At 37.4% G+C, this 14724-nt stretch overlaps 1 protein-coding gene across 1 annotated transcript in view; it reads right to left on the bottom strand.

Annotated features, from left to right (window-relative positions):
- ANO2 (anoctamin 2) overlaps positions 1–14724 on the bottom strand; it is a 213668-nt gene that overhangs the window by 145073 nt on the left and 53871 nt on the right. Inside the window, exons 8-10 of the mRNA XM_076328786.1 lie at positions 13826–13881; positions 13543–13584; positions 7898–7962 (exon numbers count right to left, since the gene is read on the bottom strand). Coding sequence (XP_076184901.1) covers positions 7898–7962; positions 13543–13584; positions 13826–13881 — 163 coding nt within the window. The remainder of the gene's footprint in view (positions 1–7897; positions 7963–13542; positions 13585–13825; positions 13882–14724) is intronic.

Raw genomic sequence — 14724 nt, 5'->3', positions numbered from 1 at the left:
AAGGACAACATCAAGGCTGAGTGGATGCTGGCATAGCACATCCCACTGTGCCTAGTGCTTTAATGATGATGAACTGTAAGTTGAACGTACCCCATGTTGGGAATGAATCTTTGTTGTAGAGTTCCTTGGAACTATAAAAAGATGTTGGACTCAAAGTGCAAAAGGGTTATAGTGAGAAGATATGCTCAGATTATTGCCTCAGGCACGTTCTCATCAGAGGTTTGGAAAGGAGCAGATGAACTACTGCCAAAGTTACTGGTAGAGCTCATGGGCATTTTTCTATTTAATGCTATGTTTGTTTGATTACTGTACTTTCCCAGGCTTAAAGCTTTTTTCTCTTTTTCCTAATAAAGAATTCCTTGCATATAGCCTCAGCATCTTTGTGAATGTTGAAGATATGCCTGCTAAAGACAGTCAGGGAAGAACTGCATAGTGTTCCCATACTTCTGTGTGGGAACTGAGCCATTTAGTTATTTACCAAGAACTGTTTTTTTACTGTAACTACCCACCTGGCATAAGGGAACCCTCTCCAGGATCCCATGAATCAGTGTCGTCTCAGAATAATGCTACAGTAATTCACCAGACTAAGGGGGAAAGCACAACACTCTAAACACACTGATCACTAATACCCAAAAAGAAAGCAAGCTCCCTTCTCCCTCAAAGGAAAAGGGAACGCTGAAAAATGAGGAGCACCCCACTGGCACACAGTGAAGAAAAGGGGCTATAAAAGAAAAGAATCAATGGGTAAGTCTGAAACATGCTTGGTTTCCACTGAATAGGCATTTCTGTTAAATAAGGAATCAACTGTCAGGTAGAGAAAAGCTCCTCATTTTAACAGTGTACAGACTCCACGCTGTAAGTGATGTCTTCCTCAGAAGGTAGTAAATAACCACCTGAACTAGCAGTTGCTTAAGCATAGAGAAAATTTTGTAACATAACTGTTCTCCAGGCATTAGGAAGTGGGTATTATCCTGCACATCTACCATGGTGGAGTCTTCTCTCTGCAGCCTTATGGAAGCTGGTGATAGTCATGTGAGCCTTGCAGAGGGAGAGCGTGAAGGGAGCTCACTGCTCTCAGTCTGCCAGCTGTATATGGGAGGCAGGCTTCACTGTTCCCTGCTTTGGAACCTGGCTTTCAGAAAAGACACAGATATTTGTTGCAAATCTAGGAAGTATAAGACTGACCTGCTGGGTCAGCCAGCCCACCACAGAGTGGGGTGCTGTATATGTATCTCTCCCAAAATATTATTCTGGACTGATTAGGCTTAGCTCTGTGGCAAGCATTAGAGAGTGTTGTTCAATCCCCATGAGATAACCACATATCACAAAGTTGCTTTCTGCCAAAGTGGTTACATTGCATAAAAGATAAAGATCGGACGTTTGGTTAGGTTAATTCACAATAAAAACAGAAGGGTGACAGAGAAGCAGAGGAATTAAAACATACAGGAGAATCTGCACTTTGAGGATCAATAACACCAAAGTTAGTGTAAACAATGATCGAACAACATTTGAGTGTACCTCTGGAATTAGGGAGGGCACCACAGACCTTTATTTCCAAGTTCTTGCAGTTCTAGACAGTATGTGGAGTCAAATGTTCTCTCTCTCCAGAGATGAAGATGTGGCTACAAAGAACGGTGGTGAAAGAAGCAGTGATTTGCTAATGTATTGAGCAGGATAGATGGCCACAGTTAGAAGAATGCGGTACCAGAAATTGATCTTAACTACACTTTTGCCAAGGAAGCAACACTTATCTCTAAAGACAATAAAAACACCATTTCAGCAGAACTCCCATTTTCTTATTTTATCACTCCTTTAAAACTACCCTATCCTAAGTAGGGCAAGCAGATATGTGCGGTTTGTCTTTTGTGGTGAAGTTTGATGAAAGAAGAAAAAAGAAAAAAAGGCAAACCAGTAAGAACACTTTTGGAGTTTGATTGCTTACATTGAACACTGCACTACACAGGCCCCAAGACATTGAAAGTGAAGGCAACAGTATCCAGAGCCGAGACAATCAAACTTTTGAACATTATAGGTCTGTCATCACTTTAAAAACTGCCAGGAAGAGAAAGCTGCAGGCTGTTCTGCTTTAGGAAGACAGCATTCAAATGCAGGAACAGGGGAGAACTGGTGACTGTTCGGACAAAAGCAGGTTCAACACAGGCACACTGCAATGAAGGGCCAAAATTCATTACAGACAAAGTTGAAACAATTTTCCATACAAAAGAAAAACATAGTTAAAAATAGGAAGGAAGAAATATATTAGGCAGACAGTTTGAGTAACAGAAACTCCCAAGTTTTGATTTACATGCTATACACTATAAATAATATTTTGGTTAATACGCTTTTCCACCTACTCCTGCAAAAAGAGTGATTGTATACATAAACTTAATCTTTACAATGACCATGTCTTCCCACTTTTAGGCTTTACAGCAAGATAAGCATATACAGGCATCTGGTGCTTTGAAAGTAATCATGCTATAGATAATGTAGCCTTTTAGTTATTAAGAAGCTAGGTGAAGTCCTAGCAATAGGAAATAGAAATGAAAACATGAAAAAGGAGATGGACTAGAAGGAGCTGATGAGCTGGGACCTTTTAGAAGCACTAATATTAAAATAAGCTCCACCACAAATAAAAAAGCACGTAGCTCTGCTTGACTTACAGAATCATAGAATCACAGAATAGTTTGGGTTGGAAGGGACCTCTAAAGGTCATCTAGTCCAATCCCCCTGCCATGGGCAGGGACACCTTCAACTAGATCAGGTTACTCACAGCCCCATCCAACCTGACCTTGAATGTTTCCAGGGATGGGGCATCCACCACCTCTCTGGGCAACCTGTGCCAGTGTTTCACCACCCTCAGCATAAAAAATTTCTTCCTTCTATCTAGTCTAAATCTACCCCCCTTTAGTTGAAAGCCATTCCCCCTTGTCCTGTCACAACAGGCCCTGCTAAAAAGTCTGCTGCCATCTTTTTTATAAGCCCTCTTTAAGTACTGACAGGCTGCAATAAGGTCTCCCCGAAGCCTTCTCTTCTCTAGGCTGAACAACCCCAACTCTCTCAGCCTTTCTTCACAGGAGAGATGTTCCATCCCCCTGATCATTTTCGTGGCCCTCTTCTCGACCTGCTCCAACAGGTCCGTGTCTTTCTTATGCTGAGGGCTCCAGAGCTGGATGCAGTACTGCAGGTGGGGTCTCACCAGAGCAGAGTAGAGGGGCAGAATCACCTCCCGCGACCTGCTGGCCACGCTTCTTTCTGTGCAGCCCAGGATACGATTGGTCTTCTGGGCTGCGAGCGCACATTGCTGGCTCATGTCCAGCTTTTCATCTACCAGTACCCCCAAGCCCTTCTCGGCAGGGCTGCTCTCAGTCCCTTCATCCCCCAGCCTGTATTGATACCAGGGGTTGCCCCGACCCACATGCAGGACCTTGCACTTGGCCTTGTTAAATCTCATGAGGTTCACACAGGCCCACTTCTCCAGCTTGTCCAGGTCCCTCTGGATGACATCCCGTCCCTCAGGTGTGTCGACTGCACCACTCAGCTTGGTGTCACCTGCAGACTTGCTGAGGGTGCACTCGATCCCACTGTCTATGTCAATGATGAAGATATTAAACAGTACTGGTCCCAATACGGGCCCCTGCAGGACACCACTCATCACCAATCTCCATCTGGAGAGCTGTTGACCACTAGCCTCTGGACGTGACCATCTAACCAATTCCTCACCCACTGGACAGTCCACCCATCAAATCCATACCTCTCCAGTTTGGAGAGAAGGATGTTGTGGGGGACCTGTCAAAGGCCTTACAGAGGTGCAGACAGACGACATCTGTAGCCCTTCCCATGTCCACTGATGTAGTCACTCCAACATAGAAGGCCACTAGGTTAGTCAGGCAGGACTTGCCCTTGGTGAAGCCATGCTGGCTGTCTTCCTTAGGGTGAAATAATTTTATATTAATAATAAGATAACGAAAGGAGACCTCCACTCTATGATGATGGTCCTCTATCCGGAATTTCAGTTCATACACAGGTTCCCATCTGCAGGTACTTCAAGATGTCCATTAAGAAGGTAACTTGCCAATTTTCCAGGAGTTAAGTAAGCTTTTGTCTCAGAAGGATAACCACCTCTTTGTGATATCAGTAACCTTAGCAGACTCATTTCATCTGTCATTTAGAGCTCCTAAGTGATAAAGGTTGCATTCAACCAGAAATATGATTCATTATAAATTCTATTGCACTTCTTACGCTTGCTGTATGTTTTCTTGACCTGTTATAACTCATTAGAGGTGCACTGCTAAAAGACAAGAGACAACAGCTGCGAGTTGTACCAAGGAAAATTTGGTCTGGACAGAAAGAAAAAATTTTTCCCTGAGTGTGGTGCAGCACTGGAAAGGGTACCCAGAGAGGTCATGTGATCTCCACCCTTGGAGATTTCAAAACTCCTGAGCAACTTGATCTGGCTTTCAAGCCAGCCCTGCTTTGAGCAGAGGGTACGTCTAGGGACCTCCAGAGGTCTCTATTCACAACCTATTCATTCTAGAATCACTAGTTAAAACTTGGATTAACATATTATAACATTTATAAAAAAATCATAAAACCTGATTTCTTTACGCATGTTCATAAAACTCCTAGGGAGTGTCCTCCCTGTCTCTGGTTCAAGAGTAGTATTACCCCTTAGGAAATTAACAAAAGGATTAACTGCAAAAATTGCTAAGAACTGGGTTTGAACTCATCTTCATTTGAGGAAAGAGCATCATCAAAATAGAAAAAAATCAATGAACCACAGATATGTTTTTATAGCACCTTTTAAATTACATTACAAGGATTGAGAGGAACTACTGTTGGTTAAGTGCATTCCTACAAGAAAGCTACACTAGAGAAACTCCTCTCTAGTAGAAATCAATACTTAAATTAGGATGAGAAAAAAAAGTACATTATAACAGGCAAACCTCTAGAGCCCTGCACATCCCAGACCTGCAACTTTCATTCTCTACTTGTTAATATATCACTCATCCCTTCCAAGTCTAAGGGTGACTGAAAGCGGAGGTAAACCTTCAGATAACCTAAGATATCTGTTAGCAAAAATTTTGTAATTTCCCTCTCAAAAAAATGTTTATCATCCTCTTCATCTGAGTTGAAAATAGACATGTATGAAAGGCAAAAATGTAATTAATATGGCTATATTTAGACATTCATATGCTTTTGAAAATAAAGCACTGCATTAGCCAGGCTTTGTTTTAAGCAATGTTATTTAATATCTGGATGTGCACTGAGAGACTGGGTGTTATAAACTTTTTACAAATCAGCCCTCAATTCACACTGTACTATCTGCATAATCTGCACTATATATTCCCTTAAAGTTTTTAACTGGAATTGTTTTGCTGTAGAATAGAAATATGTAACACCCACCATGTTCTTATTTGATGAAACCCTCCTCAATAACAACTGTATTTCTTAATTTACAAAAAAAATTAGCTTTTCCCTATAGCCGGAAGAGGTGCATAAAGCCAGAGCAGAATACTTTTACAGATTAAGACACAGGGGTGAATGGAACTGTCAGTGAATATCGTAATGGTCCTTTATTTGGTTTTACATTTTTAAGAACTTGAAAATATTCTATGACTGACTATGCAGTTAGCATTTCCTCAGGATATCAGACCTTAGAAGGCACCTCAGAGAATCCCTGGTCTGTGCCAAGAGTGAGCATAACAAATAATGTGGTTCTTAGCTTTGGTGTACAATCACTTGGAAACTGGCAACAACTGTATGGCCAGAAGCAAGGAACTGAGGCACCGGGAATGATTTATAATAACTCTACAGTGCCATATCTAGTCTTCCAGCATAGGCATTTTGGTTAAAGAATGACTTTCAATTTGCATTCTTACTGTAAAAAGGTGAAATAGTTAAAATAGTTAAAAAGATTTGCACTGTTGCAAGTTGTATTAAAAATTAGACTAAAATGTCTAATTAATTTGGGGATGTGAATATTATTTAAGCAACATATTTCAACACTGTTAATGTATTTTAAATCATCAGTCAGAAAAGGCTTTGAATATAAGGCAAAATAAATGCTGCTTCTTCTGTCCATCAAAGCCTGTATATAAACCTGTTAAGTTCCACAGTGCTCCCATAACCAGAAAAAAGTTGAGTATAATCTAATCAATCTAAGAAAGAAGGATCATAGTAAATTATCAAAATCCACAAAGTGTAGTTGATGTTTGCCAAGGGAATAAGCATCCACATTGACACTGAGCTCAAATGCCCCCCATGGTACAGAGGTGCAAAAACCTAGTTCAGTTGCAGAAAGAAAAGGGTAGTAATTCTTCAGGTATATATACTCTAAAGCTCTAACATTACCCAGAAAATAAAAACCACATTTATTCTAGTGCTAACAGTCAAACTTGCAGTCAAGCAAAGTATGGAAGATAAAAGCAAGAAAAATCATCTCTGAGAACAAAGAATCAATTGCACATGTCTGGTCTTTTTTTTCTTTCTCACAGAAGTTTAAACCACAGAATTTCTATGAAATCATATCAGTATAGTGAAACATTATAATGGAGACAGCAAGATACAAATGAAGATGGAGTGTAAGCAGATGTACCTCTATTTTTAATTCAGCTGAGTTGTCAGTTCGGGTAAAACTTGAGAATTCCTCTAGCCAGTCACAGTTTAACTAAACATTTGTGATATTTACTAACAACATACCAAGTGTTGTAATCTTGTTCTGAGTTTATCTATTCTATACAGTAGCCTGGCCTGGAATAACTGGTGTTCAAAAAGTACATAAATCCTGCACAAAAACATTGAGGCAAAGAAGTGGAAATTTCAAAGTCTTGCAGAACCTCAATAAGATTTGATGGTCTCACTACCATTTGTCAATTTAAAACATTTCTCTCCCAATAAAGAGCAATTCTGCTCACACTACGAGTTAATGGTTAAGTCTTTGAAAAAACTTTATGCAGCATTTCAACTTTAACTCAAAATATAATAAATACATTTTACAAAGATTATTGATTATCTGTATTACTAACATCAGCTTTTGCAGGTAATCACGTAGAGGCAGGTTGTATAAAAAGCCTAGTTGTAGTTTGATTATTTGAAAGAGAAATGCTAATGAATGTCATCTTTCTTATGTATACAAATTATCCAGAAACAGATTTTGGGTTTTTTTTCCTATGCTTTGTTTGTTAATATCACAGTTCATTTATTCCTAGAGAGATATCTTATGTAAGAATATTTCAAGTCAGCAGTTTTCACAAACATTTCCTTTTCTTTACTCAGTATTTATAGTACACAACAAAAATTGTTTTGGTTTGGTTTGGCTTTCTTGTAGAGATATTGTTGAAATTCCTTAAAAAGCATGGTGGTTTTGTTTTGTCTTATTTTAAGCCCAACTTCTTCTATGTTTGTAACGTCAAAATTCAAAATATACAAAAAACACTAGGAACACATATGGATGTGTTCAGATGAATAAAACTTGTAAAACCAGGAGTAAAAAAATCAAATCAATTTCAAAACTGTCAAATACTTTCACACTGATTCATGATGTGAACACCAGCTTCTGATTATTCATCAGACTTTGTGACCATACTATCCAATAAAAATTCATCAATGAAAATGGAAATTCCTCTTTTTTGAAAGAATTAATGTTTTTTTAAAAAAAAAATCTGAAGTATGACATTCTTCCAGGAATAAGCACTATACAAAAACAAAGGTACATTATTGTTTAGTGTATTTTTGTTACAGTAAACTATTATCAGAGCTACAGAAAAGCAGTGAGAGCATTGTTTTTAATGCTCTGATCAATCCAAGATTTCATTTGCTGGAGTAACTGGAAGGAATTTAATTAATCTGCATCAGCTAAGAACCAGGTGCCTTAGTGTTTTATACGTGTCCATATTACCTTATGAGGTCAATAGGCTGAAACTTGTAAAATACTCCGTATCTTGCCCATTCTCGATACAGCAACTAAATAAAAAAAAAAAAAAAAAAAGAAAATTAACTTGAAAGAAGTGCTCCCATCTGTTTTTACAATCATCTTCTAAGAGTTAAAAATATATGTACCAAAAAAAGCAGTTTCCCATACTTCAAAACAAACTTCCAAGTATATTTTTCAGACAGTTATGGACAACTCCAACCAAGCAAGCAATGAGAGGATGGTGTACACACATCTTTCTCCCCATACCTACCCCCTCCGCACCACATTTATTAGACAGTGATGTTAAATAGAAAGGCTCAAAAGGAAAAATAAAAGATGCTGTAGTCTTGTGGAAATCTTTGGAAAGATGCTAGAAATAATTCTACTTGCAGAATGGATTTCTTCTATGATGTAATTTATTTAATGTCTGGAATCACACCATAGATAAGTACTGACCAGTGTTTCCAGGTCCAAGGTGAAGTGAACTGAGGTAAGAATTCAAAACTGGTAAACTGGTACGTAAAAACATACCAAGAGGTATGTGGCAAAACCATCCTGCTCTCCTGCTCAGCTCCTGAGGCTACTATACCCAGTAGAGCCCATGTAAAAGCCCCTTCTCTCCCCATGCTGCACATGGACACACAAGTTCACGTGTTTACTGTTGGAAATGCAAATTCACCCACAGCTTACAGACAGCACAAAGGAAGGCGCAGATCCTACAGAAACTTCTTATGATGGGAGGAATCCAGTGGGATAAAAGGAAGCATTTCAGGACCTGTGGTATATTAACCACCATACACCCAACTGCCATAGGCAAGGGACTCAGGATAGTCTTCCTCATTCCCTCTTTCATTGCTGTGATCTATGTGACACAACTTTGTTGAACTTTCAAAAAGAAGAAAGAAACCTTTGGTACTCTTTTACAAGAGGCTGTAAAGGAAACTGGTAATTATGGTGTGAAAGACATCACGCTGTTCTGAAACAAAAGCCAGCCACTGGATAGAAATTACCATGCAATTAACAATTTGTTAAAAGAGTTAATTTGATAGCAGGACATTTTATAACTGTGTATGCATTTATTAATAATTCAGAAAGGACATTCAAAAATGAAGCTTTCCAGAATTATATGAAGACCACAGGAAGCTCAAAGGAAACATCAGCAGGATCTAACAAAGTTAGATGACTGTTCACCATATTTGATCTTCAGAGGAAAATAAAAATCAGTGCAGTCCCGTGCAAAGGAGCAAAATTTTCTGTGGAACTACCTGAATCATTTGTATTCCTCTCACAGTTTTATGCTGCAACAAGACTGTAGGCAGTCTAAGACAACATGCTCATTGAAAACTATTTCTTGAAGTACAGAGTGCATCAAAAAATAATAAACAAATAACCAGAATATGATGATAAATGAAACAAAATTAACCACATCACTATTTATAGATTATAAATCTGTATCATCCAAAAGGGCAGGTATCAAGCCTTTTATCCCTATTTTCTAAAAAGAAGTGGAGGGGGTCCAGAAAAAGAGTAGCATACGAGAGGTGCGGGCAGCTCCTTTAAAATAAGGCACCACGTCATTCCTAGTAAAATTGGAGTAGTGATGAAACTGTGTTTTGAGAATGAGCTTCTGTGTGGAATATCTGCTGGCTCCAAGAGATGACCTCATACTTCAGTTTCTCCCTTGCTGTTAGCACTGACAGTCCCTCACCTATCTCATGGAAATTGTAGTTAATGTGAAGCAATGTAATTGCTGAGTTAATACCTTGGAGGTTTCTATTCTTCAGTAAACTTTGGCTGGGATTGGGCAATAAGTTTTAAAGCTGCTGGGGAGGAAGACACAAACCAAGAAACACATGCACACGAATACACAACCAGGTACATACAGAAGATATTCTGCAGAGAAGTTAAATATTTTTTTACTTATTTTTTACTTTAACAGAAAAAAAGGAACTCCAAAGACAGTCAAAAGCAGTAATTTTAAAACAGTAAGATACAGATTTTTTCAAAATGTGTAATACGTGGAACTCATCAGCTTAGTTCCAGACTAGATTGCAAACTGTTCAGTTCTATCTGCAAAATAGATGCTCATTAAGCATGGTGCTTTTTTTCCAGCAAATAACAGATTATTGCACAATGGAGTTATGTAAGTATGCAAGAGCTGGAGAGGATGTTAGTAACAAAGTACATATAGTTTTTGCAATTATCAGTAGTTGCATTTGTCAGATGGTCCATTTTGACAGCTAGCAGCACGCTACACCATCTTATGAAGTTAACAGCACAATTAAAGTAAGTGTGGAGAAATTTCAGATACTGTAACTGCAGAGTTATCTTGAGATATTTTGAGGTTTTCCAATCACATTTTTCTCCTGTTTATAATGCCTCTCCTCCTGCAGATACTATGTGAAAACTATATAAATATCAAGTGACCAATTAAGACCTGGATCCTGCAAACATGCACCAACGAAGTATTATTGTTCAGAATACGGTAACTGGTTTGCAACCATTTAAGTGAACAGAGCTATGCCATTGCATACTCATTGAAGATACAGCATAAAGTATTTTCTGTTCATAGATCAGGGAGTAAACCCTACACTTTTGCTGAAAATTGCTGAAGCAATTGGGAATTCGGCAATGAGATTCAAGGAGTATGGAGTCTTGGCTTTTAGAATATTACTCTTCTGGAGCAGAGTCTTGCAAAATGCTTTGCACTTGTGGAAAGAAATTATGAGACTAGGTTTGATTTTCTTTGGCTTCAACAGGAATTGAAGAGGATTGCCCTGGCTGCCATATTGATATTTTCATACGAATACTTGCGATTACCTATTCAAAATCACCCCTTGCCATTACCCCACAGCATTACCTACAATTTTATTTATTTGCATAAATGATCATACTAATAAACGCATTCACTGAAATATACAAAACAAGAAAGTTAAAGCTATTAAATTATTAGAACTATTCAAAAGCTGTTTTGAACACAGCTACAGAATGAAATTTGAAGAGCAATAAGAAAGGTCTTTCTAAAATCACGGTCAGTTCGGAAACAGGTTGCTATGGCATTATGTCAGACTACAGAATCACACTGGTTATTCTGATTCCAAAGCACTGAAGGTGAGTTTATGGCATGAATATTTTCCATTCATGTGTGTTGCCCACACTAAACCTCAGTCTCAACACTGCAATTTTAGAAGATTAAGCTTAATCTGGAAGCTGGAATGTGCTTCCTTTCATGATATTTACTAAATTGAAAGGAATTCTAGGAAGAGTTTTGTAATATAATTTATTGTACTTTATCAGCTTCACTTAAAAGCACTACTTTCTGTAAGTTTATAATAATACTTTCCAATCTGCTTCTAATATTCCAGGGATGTTGTTGTAGTATATGACAACAGTGTAGTTCCCAGGTAGGTAACAAAGCCCTTATGTATTTCTCAATGTCAAACATATTGCTAGCAATGAAGGGTTACAAGTTGCCAGTGGGCTAGAAGCTTAAAAAAGACCAAGTCAGTGTTTATACTAATGGCAAGTTATTACCATGCTGCTGTGCAATAGCTTTCTTAAAAAGATTTTTTCTAGAGCAGAAATCACACTAAAACAGGGAAATTCCTTTACTCTAATCAACAGTCTTAGGAAAAGAGTGGGTTTCACTGACTGCAGATTTCTAATTCTCATAGGATGAGACAAAAGTATTGTTTCACACTGCATTTTTTCCAAGGAAATCCTGAAGAGGGTTAATGAGGATTAACCTTTTATATTATGAACTGGTACATAAACCTTAATTACTTGTGCTGCCTTATTGGCATAAGTACCCCAGACAGGCTCAGTTCATCATTCTTTGGGCTTATACAACAGACAATTGAAATGGAAGATACAGGTAAGTTAAAACGGACAAAATAAAAAGAGGCAGAGAAAAATAAAACTGAGAAATGCCCTCCTTTCCTTTAAACCTGATCGGGGCTTTTCAGGAAATTAAACACTGAGACTATTAGATTCAGATAGAAAACAGATGATGTTATGCATAGAAATACAACAGCAGATTCAATGGCTAGGCAGCAGAGACATATGTGAGTAATCAATGGAGTATTTCTGGAAAGAACCTTTTATGTTTTTAATACTTAACACTTCATAACTGAGCCTAATAGGCAGAACAAAAAGAAGGCAGCGCAAAATACAACTAGTAGGGTGAATATTTTTCCAGACACTAGTCCTTTTAGGCCCTCTTCCCCCCTTTTCCACAGTACCCAATCTTCCTCCATTGACTAATGTTCATTTACCTTTCTTCTCTAAAAATTTTGCTAACCTTATAAGTCAGTAAACTATGTAGCTGACTTTCAGAGTCCATTACTGTATCACTACTATCACTTAGAGAAAATTCTGCAAGTACAGCATAGACAATTTCTTCATGAACAAAAAGTTCAAAATAACCGACATAAATATACAAGCTTCTTCATAGTTTGTTTTCCAGCTTTGTCTCTTTTGCTTACCAAGGTTCATATACTAAATTAAATTGTATATGGCACATGAAGACATCTAGTGGCTGAATGTTAACACTATTTACCAAAAACTACAAAGAAATTATGTACTCAAATTTTTACTAATCCTGGAGAAATCAAATTTATTTGCATGACCTATGAAGTCAGTCTTCACTTCAAATGCTCAAATAACCATCATTTGTGGCAATTATACTCTTGAGAACTACACTGTGTTTTGCCAAATTAAAGGCATTTTCTTACCTCTTCTTCAGGCAACAGATGGCATATACCAATATGTAATACCACAGAGATAAAAGCATTCATGAAATTATTTACAAGTCACCAAGAATACATGCGATTGAATTTCTAGTGTAGTAAATATTTTAGGCATCCAAACATTCTCTTTTTCTTCATTCTTCCCTCTCCCCCTTTCTCTCCCCACAATTTCCCCCCTTCATTTCCTGTCCTATTGTTTGTATGTAAAGGAAAAAAAAAAAAAGAGCAAACATTAGCGAACAATATGGAATGGATCTTAATGGATTACAGTAATTAAACATTTTTGCTCATTTCTAATAGTAAGTATATGTATTAAAAACAGTCTGAATTTGCATAGTCTTTGATTATGCATCCATTTCTCTTGTGCAGACAGTTGGTCAGTGATATATTTTCAAAAGTCATTTGATAGCTAGAAACTTTTTATTTACAAAATAATTGGAAGCAGATTTTTAGAAATTGCATGTAATTTAATTGAATGCATAATCAAATGAAAAATACAACTATATTTTATTCTAGTAAACATTGTTCTATAGTACCATCTGGCTGTGGAAAGAAAATAATCATATAAGTTATTTAACAACTTTTGCTTCCTGACAGGTTGAAAAATCTTGTCTATGCATGCAGAGGGAAAACTGAAGCATTTCAAGATGTAAATATCAAATTAAATTCACTGAAATACTTCATAAGAAGACTTTATAAAAAGTCTTGTGAAAAATTTTTTATATGCAAAAATAGAGCAAAATAAGTAATGCAAAAAATATGCATTTGTAAAAACATTTACTTGATTGAACACTGGTTAATGCTTTATGATAGTATTTAGGACACTAATTCACATTTATCACATTATACCTAATATGAAATTAATTTTGCAATGTATTTTACCTTTCTTTCATTCATGTCATCATTTTGGCCTTCATATTCACCCTAGAGAAAGAAAATAATTTAATAACTGATGTAAAACCAGATAAAATTCAATAAAAGATTGCTCAGTTGTTCCAAGATTGTTGATTTTACTTTTAGGTCACAACTTGAAATGTACTTATGTAAGAGTTTTCATACTAGAATCACACACTTTTAGAATATATTTTCATTGTCACAGGCAATAAACATATGCGCTATTGAGTGATACCATCAGAGAACTAGATTTTTAATAGTATATACATACATCATGAAGTGGGTATGCTGCATCATAAACATTGTTTGCTATTAATGTGCCAATACCTAAAAGAAAAAAAATTAAGATGGTCAACAGCTAGGCACAGTTAAACAGAAAAGATTATTACAGATTTCATTTCATGACATTACAAAGGGGACTGAGCTGTATTACTGAAAATATTCAAAATCATGTCAAGATGAGTATATACCAACCTAGAAGTACCTGGCTATGGAAAACATGTTTTCACAGAAAGGCTTATTTACATATAGTTCTTTTTCTTGAGTGAACTAGTATGATACAATGACTGTTTTGACCACTTTCTCATACTGATAGCAAAGAGGCATGTGACTTAGGAGGAAAGCATCTGGGAAGTCCTTCTTGAAGCTTGACAATGATCAGAACCATGGACCCCCACTGACGCACCCAAACAATAAAAAAACCACTTTCACAGAAGTTTGTTATTGAAGAAACCCTTGCTCTCTATTGACTAATATTAGATCAGGTCTCGTTTGCACTGAACCAAGTGCTGGGTTTTCTACCCTTCCACATATCAATACACAAGGCCATCCTTCTGAGTTTGAAACAACACTTCTTTGCAGGAGTTAAATCAGTTTGTGCTCACCAAATCCACAGTTAAGCTGGAAAGCTAGGTGCACCAGGACAGAAACTACCGAGTCCTAAAGATTGCAAACAGGAAGTCTGGTGAAAGGTACAGGAAGATACAGGGACATGGCACCATCACAGTGACCACATGCTACAAGGGCTTTAGCAACTGAATCCCCAGCTAATGACTACAGCACCTATAGACATACACAAGACCACTACTGGCTCTCAAGACCTATGACTCTTATAGCCATTCTGTATTCAGTCTCTGCACGTGAAAACAATTGTTCCATAAGATGACAATT

This window comes from Aptenodytes patagonicus, chromosome 1 (genome assembly GCF_965638725.1).
Source record: "Aptenodytes patagonicus chromosome 1, bAptPat1.pri.cur, whole genome shotgun sequence".
In the NCBI taxonomy this organism is placed as follows: Eukaryota; Metazoa; Chordata; class Aves; order Sphenisciformes; family Spheniscidae; genus Aptenodytes; species Aptenodytes patagonicus.
The sequence above is the reverse complement of the archived record's forward strand: the minus strand, read 5'-3'. Positions and strand labels throughout refer to the sequence as shown.